This window comes from Anomalospiza imberbis, chromosome 2 (genome assembly GCF_031753505.1).
Source record: "Anomalospiza imberbis isolate Cuckoo-Finch-1a 21T00152 chromosome 2, ASM3175350v1, whole genome shotgun sequence".
Classification (NCBI taxonomy): domain Eukaryota; kingdom Metazoa; phylum Chordata; class Aves; order Passeriformes; family Viduidae; genus Anomalospiza; species Anomalospiza imberbis.
Genome location: NC_089682.1, coordinates 62,265,933 through 62,283,141, shown reverse-complemented (window position 1 = coordinate 62,283,141; position 17,209 = coordinate 62,265,933). Strand labels below are relative to the sequence as shown.

At 37.7% G+C, this 17,209-nt stretch overlaps 1 protein-coding gene across 9 annotated transcripts in view; it reads left to right on the top strand.

The window, feature by feature from the left end:
- Window positions 1–17,209, top strand: part of GRIA4 (glutamate ionotropic receptor AMPA type subunit 4) — a 211,852-nt gene that overhangs the window by 113,637 nt on the left and 81,006 nt on the right. For all 9 annotated transcript variants that reach the window (XR_010996327.1, XM_068181400.1, XM_068181399.1 and 6 more), the window contains exon 4: window positions 8,686–8,870. Coding sequence is in view for 8 of the 9 variants with exons in the window: in XM_068181400.1 (XP_068037501.1) it covers window positions 8,686–8,870 (185 nt within the window). In the remaining variant the exon portion in view is untranslated. The remainder of the gene's footprint in view (window positions 1–8,685; window positions 8,871–17,209) is intronic.

Below are 17,209 nucleotides of genomic sequence, written 5' to 3'. Positions count from 1 at the left end.
CTTCCGAAGTGGAGTAAGTTTTTCCTCTTTTCTGCCTCTTCATTAAAAATACTGATACACATTAGCCCTAATGATTGTCTCAAGATGACATATCAGATAACTGGTTGGGGGGTTAACATAACACATGCTTCTCTTTTTTTCCCTCTCTTTTGTTCCTCTTGTTAGCTCAGTTGCTGGGGGTTTCTAGGTAATAGTTTGTAAAGTTTTCGTAACACTATGATTACCTGCAGTTTCTAATTTAGCATTTAAAGTTCTGTAATAAAAATTTGTTAAAATTTGCTAAGAAAGTGTCTTCTTGCTGCTTGTAAACTACAGAGGAGCCGATGACCTCTCACCTGAGCCAGCTGTAGCTGAAGCTTATGGCATAACTAAAAACAGACAAATAAAAGCAAATAATACATAAAATGCTAACAAGGTACAAAAATTTGGTTTTGGCGTTTATCTGTAAGTACCTTCGGATGTTTTCATCTCCATGCATGCTTGTCATAAGAAAGATTATGGGACTGCAACGTTATTTTGAAGGCATTCAGTGAAATGGGAAGGGTAATGGTATCTGAAAACTGTGAAAGCCCAACCAAAACTATTAGATTGGCTTCAAAACCAGGGCTTTTCTTCAGTCCCTCTCAAGTTCCCAGTTATCTCTATCACTTGGCACTTTGATGAGACACCTTTACAGTGTTTTTCATTTGAAGGCTGCAGACTCTGAAATGCAAAGAAGGGGGGAAATCTTGCTGCTGAGTGGGTGTAGCATTAATGGGACCTGACACAGCTTGAATCTTTGATCATGAATTCCCATTGTGGTGTAATCCAAACCTCCTCCCATGTGCTCCCTGAAAGCACATTTCTTAGGCTATGTTGTTCCACTTAAGATTTTTTTTTTTTTTAAAAAGAAGTAACGATTGTAATATATTGCCAGCATTTTCTTGTAGCTTTGATTTGTCCTCAGGAAAGAAGGATTATTAAATAGTGCAGATGTAGCTGCACAGGTACCAGTCTCAAAAGGATTAAGGGAGAGAATGGCAGAAAATCTTACCATACACTATTGCAGGATCTTGTTTTGAAGGTGTCTCTCAAACACCAAGAAAATATTCAAGGTCACAGTTGTCAGGGAGGCAAGAAACATGATCTCAAAGGTAGTTTCCTTTATCATCAAATATTCTGAAGCATTTGAAACAAAAATACAATAGAAGAGATGGCTAAATTTGATCTATTATTTCCTCAGTTTTGGTTCAGAACTATGTGTAGTAAAATTGTCCTGATCATTGATAGTATAGGTGGCTTAATTCACAATCTACATCATAATCGATCTCTTTGAAAGTAGACAGAATTTGGAAAGCTAAGTAAGCCCAAACATGGATTTCTCAAAAACAGATTATGTGAGATAAGGCAATTACAGAATTATTTTGTTTTGTAGACATTGGAAAAAAATATGTATCTTATTCTAAGGCAAGTTTTTACATTTCCATTAAATTTTGCTAGATCAATGCATTGGGTTTGCATGGCAGGGGTTTGGTAATGGGGTGGCTACAGGGGTGGCTTCTGTGAGAAGCTGCCAGAAATTTTCCCCATGTCTGGTAGAGCCAAAGCCAGCTGGCTCCAAGATGAACCTGCTACAGGCCAAAGCCAAGCCCGTCACCAATAGTGGTAACACCTCTAGGATATTGTGTTTAAGAAGGGGAAAAAGCTGTGCAACAGAGATAGAAGTGAAAATATGAGAGAGATAGAGCTCTGCAGATGCCAGTATCAGTGCAGAAGAAGGAGTAAGATGCTCTCCAGGCCCCAAAGCTGAAGTTCCCCTGCAGCCCTTGGTGCAGACCATGGTGAGGCAGCTGTGTCCCTGCAGCACATGGAGATCCACAGTCGAACAGATTATAGAATTATAGATGGTTTGGGTTGGAAGAGACCTTAAATGTCACCTAGTTCAAACACCCCTGCCACAGACAGGGAACCTTCCACTAGACCAGGCTGCTCAGAGCTCTGTCCTGCCTGGCCTTGAGCACTGCCAGGGATGGGGAATCCACAGCTTCTCTGGGTAAGCATGACCTTCTACAGCCATATGCATAGTTGAAGAAAAGGGAGATGGAGGGAAGATATTAAGGGATTTTTTCCCACATTATTCTACTCTGATTAGATTTGCAATAAATTAATCTTCCCAGGTTGAGACTGTTTTGCCCACAACTGTAATTGCTGATTGATGTCTCCCTTTCTTTGTCTTGACCCACGTTTTCCCTCATCCCATCCAGTTGAGAAGTAAGAGTGATAAAAGGCTTGGTGAGCACCCAGCATCCAGCCAAGGTCAACCCATGGCAATGAGCTAAAGAAATTTTTTCTTGATGAAATTTCTAGAAGACCTATCAAACAGTGATCACACTAAAAGTCAGAAATAAGTATATGAGATTCACTGTCAGATAAAGAAGTATTAAGTATTGATCCATTCTGGTTGCAGTTTTTTTTTTTTTTTTTTCCAGTGTCTTTGTTAATGATTTGTATGAAGAAATACAAAATGCATTTGTTAAGCTTGCAGAGGATAAAAATTTAAGAGGACTGTGTGTACTCTGGAATACATTTTTTAAATGCATCACATTTTCACCAATGTACTTCAGGAAAAACTTGGATCAATTGCAACATATCCAGAGGAAAGCAAGGAAAATTGTCAGAATTGAGACTAAAACATTTTCCACATGGAAAAACTGAGATAATCATATTTCAGAAACAGAAGCCTAGATAAAAAAGAAATGTAACAACAGTCTTCAGTTACATAAAGGATTGCTTTAACGAAGAAAGGAACAAATTGTTCTCCAGGCCTACTAGAGATCGGACAAGAATGAGTGGCGTTAAATTATGCCAGGGGAGACTTAGGTTAGACTTTAGAAAACATCTCCTAATGATAAGGATAATTAAGCAATGAATATATTACCTAGAATGTGACTGAATCCTCTTTAGAGTTTTTAAGGACAATGAAAGATATCTGTCTAGAATTTTTTTAATATAATTTATATGTCTTGGGGGATGGAGGGTTAGAGAGGAATAGATGGAACTATTTCTTGAGTTCCCTGTCTTACTTTCCAATCTCGGTATCATTTCTGTGAATCAGACCCAAGAAGGACTCTGAACACACCTGTAGTTCTAGCTTCCACTCTGTCATAGGAATTGGCCAGTTTGTATGTACTTTTTGTTGAAAATTCTGGCTTCGGCTCACACTGTAGAAAAAATCAGGGGTGCAAGTGATTTTTTTTAAGCTCTGGAAGTTCTATGCTGACCAAAATTTGAAACAAAACTGTGCATTACTAAAAAGGTAATTTAAAAATAAGGAGAAATGAAATATGCATGAATTTGAGTGCCTGTAGTTATTGGTGGAATGTATGGTCATGCATCATTCATACTGTAAATTTCTTGTATGGCTTTCATCACCACAGTATTTTCTGGATTCATCTTGACAAGATTTGGCCAGATAAAATAAATGGTAGATATTTTCACTGAGCCTCATGTCCAGACTCCTTCAGCATTCATTGAAGAAAAAGCACCTTTGAGATAGGTATCCAAGACCAAAAAAAAAGGCGTTTTTTATGGATCATATGTCTCTCCTTTGAAAGCTTGAATTTTAAATATATTGGCTTATCCTTACTGAATGATTTATTGTTCATTCTTCACTTCTCTATTGTATTGGATTTATAAAAAACCCTAATATTGATTCCTGTAGTTGGAAGTAGCTTTCTTAAAGTAGCTCCACCAGTGTATGGGGCTTTTGGAATCATAGTAAATCTTGGGAATGAAATTCATTCCTATTTGAAAATTAACTGGCCCTGAAAGAGAAGCAAATTAATTTGCATTTCAGTAATGTGCAGCATATGAGCTCATATAAGCTCATCTTTGGAAAAGACCCATATTTGTCAGAGATGTTTTCTATGCCTGGGGTCATAACAAATATATTGCATATGCTGTTTCCAAGTTTATTAACCTGTTAACTTACTAATTCAGTATTGTTAGTCTGCTAACCATAGTAAAACACAGTGATAATATGTAAATATTGCATCTTCTTAACTGTAGAAAATTAGTAATAGGTTAATGGACAAAAGTTCCAAAATAAGAATTATTACTGGGGGTGCTACTGTTTGGAGCAAAGAGCTACTTTGCTGTCTATGTCCTGGCAAGCCCATCAGGAATGATTGCTTGTGGTTAGGGGATTGGGGAAATGGTTTGCCAGAATGAAAAGGCTGCTGGAAGATGAAAGTTATTGAAATTATTATATCACTGTAATTGATCACTGAACTATTTTCTGGTGAAAGTAAGTAAGCAAGCAAGGAAAAAAAAAAAAAGAAACAAAAAGAAAAAGAAAAAAAGGAAATATGTGCATTCCAGCAGAAAAAATAAGTCAAGATGGTACTCCTATATCTCTTCAGTTTATTCTGAACATGCTGAAGAGATTTAGATATCAAATTTTACTTTTTATTTAAATTGAAATAAATTTAATCAAATCATTGCCTGCTGAAATGAAATTGGTTAGGGGAAAGCCTAGCTGAAGACAAATAAAAAAGACTGAAAGGTAACTTAAATTTTGAAATCAAAACGATTTCTCATGATTTCAGCTACTTGGGTGGAGGAAGTTTGTGTATAGGCTCCAATTACAGTGAGTAGGAGGAATCCTGGACTACAAACTTTCCCATTTTACACTCTTTGGCCTCCAGAAGACATCTGACTCTGAAGAAGTACTAATATCTCACAGCACCAGCTGCATATATGCTATTATTTTTCTATGACTGATCCATTTTTTGATGAAAAAATGCCAATGGGTTGTGGAATGAGGGCAGAAGGCTTAAAAAATTCTGAGATTTTTGTTTGTTATATATTTAACTGTAGTATCAACCCCAATGCATGTTTTCTTGCAGTAAGCATCTCCAGCTTTCATTTTACAGGAAACACATAGAGTAACATTTAATTTTCATGAAGGGGGATGGTGGGGTGGACGGGGTCATGGGGTTTTTTCTTCCCAACATTATGACTGTGTGTTATCTTTTGGGACAAAAAAAAAAAAAAAAAAAAAAAAAAAAAAAGATAAAATAGCAGTATGGTAGGTCATCACAATTCCACCTGACCAGAGAGCAGAAAAGCAAGGGGAGAGGGATCAAGAAAACAAAATATTTGCAGACTTGCTTTGTTGCTGTTTTGGTTCCAGTATATTGAGGTGGACTTGGTATTACTAGTCCTTAAGCAGTTGTTAATAGTATCTACATTTAAGCAATGACCTATAAAAATCAGTTGGCAGACTTCTCATCACAGGTCATTTGGGGAAAATTCCCCAGAATACAGTCCTATAAAGAGGAAAAAGAAGTCCTTCTTGCATACAATGTCCTTGCATTTGGAAAGGATTTCAGTTGAGCTTTCAGGAAGTTCTGTTAGTGTTTTATTTAATTCATAGATTTGTTAATTGGAAAAAAAAATACAAGTTCCATAAAGGACCAGGAACTTCTTGATACACATTTCCAGGATTCAAAGTTATGCTTGGGCACAATCATTTGTCTTTTTTAATAAATGAGTTGTCTGCATTTCAAGGTTGAATTAGTTGATGGGGAAGAGTTACTATTAAATTTGGTGAGAGAACTTAGCTTACTTTTATATATTGGCATAGTCCTAAACATTTTGTTAAATAATAGTCTTTAGAAAAAACATGGACTATAAAACTCAGCTTATATGAGCTAGCCTAGGGATTTTTTTGTTTGCATGTATGTAACAGATAGTATTTCTCAATAAATGGGAGGGAATGTATTCCAGAAAATAAATCATTCATCTGGCTTTAGCATAACTGAGGATAAACAGCAGGTAAACAGAAAATAAATACGTTTTAGATGACAGCTATAATATTAATGTCTGATGTCTTTACTTGGGCAAACATCTTTCTAAAGATTAAGAATTTTGCTTGAATAGAAATGCAGCATTCAGTTTCTGAGAATTATCCCAGGTTATTTTCAGAGGTTTTTGCCTTATAAAATGTTTGCAGAAGCCAGTTTTTTTCCTTGTCAGCTGTAGCCAATTATTTTTGACAAATAAGCATTCTCCACAGCATGTCTAATTTTTATCCAACTGAGCCTGTGAATGCCTTTTTTCATTCTGTGTAAACTTCATCCTTGTCAGTCTGTTATATTAAAAATTGTTCCTGCACACTGAACAGATGACCATGCCACTGATTACTTGCACAGGGATTCTGAACTCTTCTGATGGAGAATATTGCACCATATCCACTTAGTGCTATTTAGCTGTGTTGTGCCTACATGTGAAAACCCTCATCTAAGTGCCAGCTGGTAGCTGCAGAAGCTTCAAATACCTAAAGGAAGGCTAATGAAATGTGGCAAGTGAAACCTTGATCCAAGATAGAAAAAAAGGTTTTCTATGTGTTTGTCTGATATTTGTCATGCTTTGTGCTGGGATAAATTACCAGTTTGATCAAACGCATCTTAGCGAAGTTGTCCAAATGAAATAAGAAAGGAAGGAGGGAATGTCAATTGCTGTTTCAAACACCATTCATTCTTTATCAAAGAAAATGTTAATTAGTGTCAGGAAGCTGAATTAAGTAAATGTTGACTGCCTTGGTAGCAAAGATCAAGTCAAAGTTACAGTGTTAAGTGAAGCAGGAACCCCTGTAACATTGGAGTGGTTTTAATATATGTCTATATATGGAAATGAGTAGGAAATGAAGCAAGAAATACAATGCTTGGGAAAGAATCTCGTCATGATTTGCAGAGATAATTACAGGCAAAAAGGAGATTGAATATAGCAACAGGAAAAGCAGAATAATTATGCAGCAATTAACAGGAAAGCTGATGGTTTTTTGAAAAAAAATAACAGTCATCAGGTTAAAAATATATGCTGAGTGCAGAAATGTTTTAATACTTGATATATTGAGTATTTGAATTCATTTCCTGCAATAAAATTCTGTTTCATAAAATAAATGTCTCATTTATGTTAAAAAAATATGTTCTGCATTTTATGTATTTATTATAATTGTTAGTATTTTTATCTAAAACATGTCATCTGAATTGGAGGGAAAAAACCTAATAAATGTTCATTTTGGAGTGATGGTGCATAATGTCATAAAGATAAGAAAAGTTATAATTTAAGTCAATATTTCAAAGACTGCAAATGTAATAAGAGCCAGTAGAAAAATAGCTACTCCTGACTTGCAAGAAGATTAATTTCTCATGTGTCCTAAAAAGTCACATTCTAATAACACTGTCGTCTAGTTTTATTTGACTGGAGGCAAACTCAGATTTCCGCTGTGTTGTAAGTCTTCTGCTAATTAGTTAGTTAGCAACCACACACTCAAAAGTGCTCTTTCTGAAATGCAACTTACTAAGATTCTTCTTGAAGTCTGTGGGGATATCTCATAGTTCTTCCACAGGGAACCTGCTATGCAGTGACATCTTTAAGTGCATTAAAATGATACCTGAGTGTCCCCTGCACTCAGGCATGGGACACTCTTGTTGAAGAGAGAAAGACACTACCACTGAGCAAGCAGATCACTAAAGAAGATTTTTAAGAGGTGAAATCTTTGATTTAAAGCTAGTGGGGGAAATTCTGTTAGCTAATGAGTTAAATGCCACAATCCTGTTGTGGTTCTGGAGAGGAGGAGCTTCTCTGAATTGTGTCATTTTATGAATGTGTTATTGAGAAACATATCTGTCATTTTGTTCTTTTTGTCTTTTTAAAAAATCTATTCTGGGTGTGAGGTGTACAATCTTCATTGCTTTAAACAAATTCCTTACTTATTCTGGATGAAAAATAGAATAATACATGCTTCCTGCTTCATGGGTTGGTTGAGCAAGTCAAGATGAGGTTTGCAAGCTGTCCTAAGTCATGTCATAAGCTCCCCTGCTGCCTTCTCCCACTGCACATCCCCAGTGAAAACATTTAAAAAGAGCAGGAAGAAAGTGAAGGGCTGGTGGTCCAGGGCAGCCTGAGACTGCCCTGCAGGTTCAGGGGAGACCTCTGACAGGACACTGCCTTTCCCTTCTGTGAACAGCCTCAAAGACAACACGGGGGCAACAAATACTGGTACCGATAAAGAGCAATAATCCTGCCAGTAGTAACAGTTAATGCTTCTCTGGTGCCTTTCATTCATTGACCCCTAATCTCTTTGCATACATTAATTCAAGCTATATGGAAGCTCTGAACTAGTTCAATATAATTTCTATTCATACATCTACATTGGCATATAATTTATATGCATAATTAAATTAAACAAAGAATTCTCACTAGGATGCATTAGAAGCTGCTTGGATTAAGTGTTGTTATTGACAAAAGAAACCAAATCCAAAGCATTTGAATGCTTTTGTGGTATCCAAATACTTCTGCTGAATGAGTAGGCTCAGATTTTTCCTTTGCTGTGTCCAGATACAGAAACTACAAGACTAATCTGGGAAGCTGAATGCTTGAGTGGAAGAGTTTGTGTGTATGAATCATATGAAGATTATCCATAATGCTCTGCATTCTGATCACTCCCAGCGATTGTAGCTCTTTTTAATTGCATACTGTATGCTGATCATGACAAGCAGCATAGGTATGATTCAAATATTCTCTTATTCCCTTCCCTGCAGGAGCATATGTTAAGAGATATAATATTGATTAAGGACAATTCCTATTCAAAAAAACACAATGATTGTGTTACTAGTGTATTGTATCCTTCTCTTTTAGGTTATTCAATACTTCAAGCAATTATGGAAAAAGCAGGACAAAATAGCTGGCAAGTCAGTGCCATCTGTGTGGAGAATTTTAATGATGCCAGCTACAGGCGGCTTTTAGAAGATCTGGATCGAAGGCAAGAAAAGAAATTTGTAATAGACTGTGAAATAGAGAGGCTTCAGAATCTCTTAGAACAGGTAACAACTGCTTTTAATGTTACTGAAACTCCAGATGAGATTGCATTTTGTTTATTTTGTCAATGGAAATGAAATTGATTATTTTAATTTTATTTTTTTTTATTTCATCAGCCTATATTTGTATGTCCACTTGCCTGTTCTGCTCTCTTTTTATCTACAATACTTGTCTTAGCAGCTGGCATGTCAGGGCAGGGAGCCTCTCCCTTCCCCCTCAGGACCTTGGTGGCAAAAGGTGCCGGCAGTCAGGGCAGCTGCACATTTGGTCCCACTTACCAGCACCTCCTTGCCTGATGCCTCCTGCATCAGGGTCAGAGGGTTGCTGGAAAACCACGGTGTTGTTGAATTGCCAGTGTGCTCTTAATCTGTACCTTCATGGGGGTAAAGCTCTGCTTTGTTTGAGGGGGGGAAAAAATCTATTTTAGATTCATTATTATTTCTGTTTGTCAAATAGCATAGGTCATGTATTTCTAGCCATAAAAAGCTTTTAAATTATTGCTACAAATATTTAAACTGATACTTTTATCACCTTAGCAGGGTATTTAGGAGCACAAAGATCAGGGAATAAAAGTGCTATTAAACTGGGAAGAGAAGTCAGGTTCTTCCATCAGTTATCCATGGAAACATGCTGGTGGGGAAAGAAAATACTGGGTCAGACAGACTGGCTTCCACTTGGTATTATCTATACCAGTGTGCAAAGTGAATATCAAACCAAACTGCTCTGATGTGGCAAATCTATCTCTATATAGTGTTTATGTGTAAGCTATTCCTTAAATAATGGAAAAACTTAAATGATGCTTTGAAAGAAAAATTTTGCCAAATGACAAGAAAATAACTTAGGGTTAACTATCTGCATCTCTTATGATCCCACATATTACATTGCTGTGGTGCAAATTCACTGTTCAGTGCCTCCTGCTGCTGCAGGAATTGCAGGGAATGAATGCCATCTGCTGGTGCTGGACCCTCTGCCACCACTCTGCTTCTCTTGGTTAATACATTAGAGAATTTTGGAGATTTTGTTGCAAAACCGTTCATGGTGCATCTGCCTCTGAAGTCACTGAAAAATGAAATGTCATTTTTCATACAGAAATTCATAAAATAGTACTAATAAATGCATAAAATAGTACTCAATATCATATATACATCAATTTTACTTTCACTGGCAGAAGGTATAGAGGGAATTAATAGTGGGGCTGATATAACAAGAACTTTTTCTATGACTATTGCCAAGAAAAGAACAGACAATTCCATATTGCTACAGATACTCACTTGGCCATTATATCTTTCTTTATTCTGAATGCCATTATGTTTTAACACATACGTAACACAACTTCTAATGAAATCCTCCCCTGGTTCAGTCTACATTATAGTAAAACAGGAGACCCATGTGAGGGTCTTCTAAATTACATTCAGAAAAACAATTTCTCCCTCATTTCTGTGTGTGTGCATGATATTACCTGATTTCTTTTGCATGGCATGCAAGTGTGATATAGAAAAATATGTTTTGTTACCAGAGGTCTTGAAGTATACTCACTATCCTGCATAGGTGTTCCTACTGACTATCCACTCAAGGAAAATGAAGTCACTGAGTACATGTTTGGATCTCACTGATTTCACATGTACTTTTTATTTTCATCCAGGAGCTGCTACTTATTTTCCTTCTAGATCAGCAGCTGCATAGTCAGTTCATACAGGTCTGGATTTTGCATGCCTAAAATAGGGAGCTAATGTAAGCATGCTAAGAAATAAAAATGGAGTTTGTGGCCACAACAGCCTGAATCAGACATAGTGAGTTTGTCTCACACCTCCACAGGACAGGCCTTAAAGCTAATTGAGTTTTTTCATTAACTGCACAGGGAGACTTGAGGGTAAGAGTTAACACCTTATATGCAGCATACTTGTATCACTTTTAGGAAGTGATTTTTCTGGCTACTGTCTAATTTTGGGTGGGACAAATTTTACCTAGGAAATGAGCTTTTTTTTTTATTTTTGCTTATGTTATTTGCTCCTAAGTGTAAAAACTTTATCCTAAATCCATGCTACTGAAGTGAAAGAAACTGGCTCATGGGCTTACAGATTTTTTTTGTTCTCTCAATAGTCACTGTCTATACATATCTAACATATATATATATATATATATATTTACATGATCTAATTAAATTCAGAGTCATGTATCATGTTAATTCCCTTCTTTCCCAATATGCCTGGAGATTCTCTCCATCCTTATAAAGTACCATCACTATAAAAGCAGGAATGGCATTACAGCCAGGCTAGAGAAAGTGTGCAGAAGAGCTGCAACTTTACTCTCCCCTGTGAAGGTTCTGGTCTTCCTAGACAGGCTGATCTACACATGAGCCTGGGGCGCTGGGTTGGGGTTCCAATATGATCCTCAAAGACCAAATGCTGCTTTGAGGATGGGCAGTCAGAAGCAGTCTCAGACACAAAATATTTAGTTTTCAAAAAATAGGAAAGAAATTAGCCCAATGTACAAAATGCAAAATAACAACTGTTTTCAAATATCAGCCATTGAATTTTTCCCTTTGCTTGAGGGCTTTAATAACCTGTAGCAGACAGGTAAGGTGGCTTCACAGATGGACTAAAAGTTGGTATATTCTTCCCTGCATACACTGAGGAATTGATTAAGCTTCAGTGAGTCTAATTAACTCAACTTCTTTCCTGCCTAGTTCTCCTGTAATTGAGAGCCTAAGTTGTGACTATACTGTAATACTTTGCAATGTACAAGTAAATGTTCTGCAGAACATTTAGGAAAAGTAATTAAATCTCAGTAATGAGACCATAACTCAAAGTGCTTTGCCCTTAAATCTACACTAATGAAGGCAGGGAAACTGGCTTGTGGGCTTGTGGTTTTCTTCTCAACCGACTGCCCATGTACATGCACATTCACACTTCTCATGACTGTGTATCTCAAGCAGTGAAGACTGGAGGCTTTTCCACTGGCTGTGTTGTAGAAGTGAGCTAATATGCTCCTCCCCTGCCTATGCCTGCTGCCCACTCCTCTGACTTGGTGTTTTCTGCTCGCTGCCCTCTTCACCTGCCAGCAGAGAAAAACTGCACCTTGCTGTTTCCTCACTTCTTGTACAACTTTATTGTAACCAAACTATTTCCATTTGTCCCCTATATTTTTTAGTTTATTAGGTTTTCTCATTTATTTTCTCCTCTCCATGTACATTGGTGAGTGTGTGTAGAAGCTACCCCCCCACACTCTCTATCTGGGTCTTGTCTTCACAGGAAAGTTCTCTCCTGGAACCCAGTGATGTGTGTGAATTCCAGACTCCCCCCATGAACAACCCAGGATGTGCATTTTTTATCATGAGAGCTTCCTTTTAGGTTTTGTGCAGCTGTGATGTTTTGGGCAGGGCCGAGTCTATATTTCTTTTTATGGTGAAATACAGAGAAATGAGGTTTGATTTTCAGATTTCCATTCTAGAAAGGGACAGTAGAGCTGTCATTACATTAAATCCAGAAGATGGGTTCAGCCTGCGCTCAAGGTTTTGTATCTGGTTTTCTTGGATTGCTCCCTCTTGTTTTCATCTCAGCACAGGTTTCAGATCTTACATCTCAAGGATATTCTGAGACTGTGATGGTTTTCTTAATATTGGAAACATTTTGCTTGGTTTTAGCATTAGTCCCCATTGGCATGGCTCAGCTCAAAGCCCTGTTTAAACTTGACACTGAAGCAAGACATCAATTTCTGCACGCATGAAACAGTTGCTGCCTCTATGATCAGTAAGAGAGTCTTCAGCCTGAGTCAGTAGATCTCCACCTACACTTAATAATCTGCTATAACTTAAGCCTACCAAGACAATTTTAGCTCCTTTTCATCCTTTATTCTCAGGATAGTGAAACACCTTACCTTCTTAACAACTTACAACAACTGTAACCAGGAAAACCTTTTCGTTACCTGGAAGTGAAAGTCATCCTTTACGCTCCTCTGGCAGACCTTACAATCCTGCATCCAGGGCTCTGGAAGACACCACACAAACACCAAGACCATTGCCAGAAGTGTTTTGTTTACTTGCCCACTTTAAGTGATGCACATGATTTGCCCTTGAGAAGGGGAAGCAGGCCTGCACCCATTTTATTGACCAGTGTAGTCCTGGTGTGTGGCTGGGGGTGCGGTGGCTCCAGGCGTGGACTGCTCCCTCCCCATGGCCTCTCAGGGCAGCCTTGGCAGTGCTGGTGCTTGGGGCAGACCCACAGTCTGTACCACAAGGGGATTCAATGCTTGACATGACCACTGCTGCTCTCCTGCAGAAATTACCCAAATCCAGCGTGTTTCACTGCTGAGCAGGAGCCCCCAGAGCAGTAAAATTAGATGGAAAGTAGGGTGCAGGGGGGTTGGAACTTAAGGTCCCTTCCAATTCCAACCATTCTAGGATTCTGTGATCTTACAATGATCTATTCCATGTTAGCTTTCCACACATCTTTCAGAAAGTGTGTTTCCATTTTGGAGAAAGCACATCTGCACTTAATGGTAATAGAAAATGTCTTATGCTTAGCAGAATGTCTTCTAGAACCTTGTAAGTGATGTCACAAAATCTGATTCACAGTTAATTTACCTAGTCCTTTGTTTCATCTGTTCATACACAGCCTTTTAAAAAAAGGTACAAGTTTTTAATTCAAAACATAAACAAGGATAGCCCTTTATTTGTGTTGTATAAGTGACTAGAAACAAAGGCAAAGCCCCATTTTCCTACAGGCATGAAATTAGAGATTACGGGGAAAAGACAGAGAAAGGGAGCTAAAACAAAGACACAGAAAGATAAAATGATATCGCCACAGTTTCATGTAACAGCTATAGCTTGTATAGCAGAATGCATTTCTAGTGATTCATTTTCTGTCAAGGACCATTGTGTCCTTGTTTACTGACATCCCTTTTTCCACGGAACTTTCAGCAGGTGGTCTTTTAAAAGCACAAAAATATTCTTTTTGAATGGAAGGATGAAAGTCAGTGAAAGGGATGGAAAATTCTTTGCTTCTGTGTCTCTTCTTTACAAGCTGTGTTTCTAAAGTGCTCCCATGAATTTAATACAAACAACTTTCTGCTTAAGATGAAATGAATGCTTGAAGCCCATTGTAACATGATTTCCAGTTCCTTCCAACTAATCCACTAACACTGGCAGCAAGCTGTACAGCATCTGAGCAGTCCAGGCCAAAGGAGTCATTTGCCACATACAGCACAGCAAGAAACACACAACTGTTCATTGAGAGTTTTGCTTCTTCTCTTAGCCCTTCTTTTCATTTTATTTTTCTTCCTGCCTTTTAAAAATAGTGTATTTATTTGCATTTTTTGCTCATTCAGTGAAAGTCAGAAGTAAAGTCAGCCTAGGGCTGAAGGGTATATCTACTAAAATTAGAAAATCATTACTTTAAACTTATAAGTATTTACTGAATTTCTGTCTGAAATGTAGAATCTATGTTCCAAAATAAATATGCTAACAAAAGTAATGTGGGTTTATTTATTACAGAGAAAGCTCAAACAAAACTATTACCACACATCTATTTAAGCTGAAGTTATGAAACCCCAAGTCAGGCTTCCCAGTCTAACAAAATCATTATATTTATTTTTTTTTCACAGAATTTTATTTACATTAGCATTTATTTATCACTTAATTTGTATAAGTCAAATCTGAAACAATACAGAAACTACATACAGCAGATGGAAATGGTGTTCAGAAGTACTAAAACAAGTGACATCCCCCTGGTTTTTAGTGGGCTTTAATTTTCTCCTAAACCACCTCCTCGACAAGCACCATAATTTTTTTTTCCCAAAAATGTGCTGAGCAAGAAAGAAAAGGCAATTCCTATGGCTAATCAAGAAATGTGTGGAAGGTGTCAGGACCCATGTGCTGACTGTAGCTGTCAGACAGGAGGTGTAGTGTCTGGGTGCTTCCTGTCCTTTTGGTGGCTAAAACAGATGGGTCTCTGTTCTCCACCCAGCAGCCATTATTAATAAGAACTGCACAGAGTTAACACCTTAGATGTGTCTTAAAGATATTGTCTTCCTTTCAAATATAGCTGAAATTGCCATATGTGTTAAAAAATATTTTACAGACCCAGAGACAGCTCAGTAGCAGAAAAATGATTTCCTTAGGAAAGATGACAGAAAATATATAGCTAAAACCACACATTTAAGGAAATGTCACGGTGCTTTCTCCTAGGTTGTACTTGCATTTAATTAGCTGGGATACTTTATCTTCACTAAATACAAATCATAGATTTCTTCCATTATGTCTTTGTTTGCTGTTCTGCAAGCAATGCTGAAGTGTAATAAAACAATGTGGTCAGATTTGAAGACTATCACAGAAAATAATTTTGAAGATTTCAGTGAAAACATATTTTATTTGTTCAACCACTGTATTTGTTCTTTTTACTTCTTCAGAGACTAATAACCCTTATTACTGGAGAAGCAGACTGTCATTTGCTCAGCCATAGCTGATCTCACAGCTATTTCTTATAGCTTCTTCACTGCCCAGAAATATGTTCAGGTATACAATGCAGTCAATACTCCAAACAGATTTGATAATTACACTGAAAAGTGTAAGCTAAGAGTCATTTAGGTCATGAGAAATAATGTTATTAACTCTAATTTATTTTAGCCCTTTTCTACTGGTCTTTCAATATTTTTTTCATTTTGCTGTTAATCTATACCAAAAGGACATGTAAAATGATGTAAGGAAGCTTTCAAAAGCATGAAGTGCTGAAATAGGAAGTTAACAGTTTTGTTTGCTTGTCCCTTTTTCTGAGAGAATTCCCATTGTCATTGCATATTAATCATTGCAGAGCAAATAAGATACCAGAAAAAAAAAAAAAAACACCAGGAAAAAAAACCCACAACAACAACAACAACAACAACAACACTGGACTCTCAAATTGGTGGTATTTGTTTTCAGACAGATTTTGGAGTTGGTTTTGAAAGTTTTGACTGTGAAGTACTGACATGAGCAGTTCTATTTCACAAGCTAAGAGAATAATTGGGATTGAAAGTCACCTCTCAAGATCACTCCTGGTGCTCAAGGGGGCAACCATACATCAGGTTACTCATTTGGCCTAATTTTGAATGTGTCCAAGGATGGAGATCCCATAACACTTTTATTTCCTGTTTCACCACTTGACTACCTCATAGAAAAAAATAAATTCTTCATATCTAGCTGGATAGCTGGAATTTCTTGTGTTGCACCCTGTGTCCCTTGCCTGTTGTCCTATTGTCGTACACCTCAAGGGAGAGTCAGGTACCCTCTTCCCTACATCATCTCATTGGGTATTTATAGATAATTGCAAAGATCTGCCTGAGGTATTTGTTCTCCAGCCTGCTCCAGTCACAGCTCTCTCAGCTTCTCCTCATATGACAGATGCTTCAATAACCTTTTTGGTGTTTCTCTGGACTGTTCTAGTATGTCCTTGTTTCTTTTGTACTGGGGGGGCCAGCATTGGGCACACCATTGCCAGTGTGCCTCAGCAGAGCTGAGCAGAGGGGCAGGATCACCTCCCTCACCATGATGGCAATGCAGTCCAAGAAGCTGTTGGCTTTCTCTGCCATGAGGGTGCATGACTAGCCCATGGGAAACTCAAACCAGAAGCCCAGGAGCCTTCTGGCAAGGCCTCTTCCTCTCCAGTGTGTACCCAGCTTGTCCTGCTGTGCTTGGCGAGTCAGGCTGAGAGCCAGGCCATGAAATAAGGCACAGATGTACACAGATGAGCTCCTTTGATTCACAGTACTCTTTTTACACACCTATAGGCAGCTCTTGAAGTAGAAATACCTTATGAGTGAGTGAACTGCGTATCATCTTATAGTGAATCTTGCAAACCGGTAATGTGCTGGCATCAGAAACAGCCAGAAGGGATACATACCAGGGTGATCAGATCAACCTCTGTACTATATTGTGTGACTGCATCTAAAATGTCCTTCACTAAACATATGCTTCTTGAGCATTTTGGTTCCTCATTCTCTGCTACTGAGTAGTCTGCTGCTTCTTCCTTATTTCTGATAGCCCTCTCAGATTTTTACCAGAAATTTGATTTAATTTCTCCATAATGACCTTCATGTGAAACTCAGCAGAGCAAGCTGAAAACACAAGCTAACTGTAATTGCATTTGCCTAGGACCTTTATGTTTACTTCTTTCTGAAAGAGAATATTGCTACTCCTCATTTCTGTTTTCTAGGGCTTTTCACATGCAGTAACATGACAGTGTTTATTTCTATATTTATACAGATATGTCCATAAGCACATCCACATGATGAGGACTATATTCAGAAATATTTCTCCTTTCTGCATGAATGGCAATGGATTTCCTTTCTTCTTCCATCTGTAGCAGCTCCA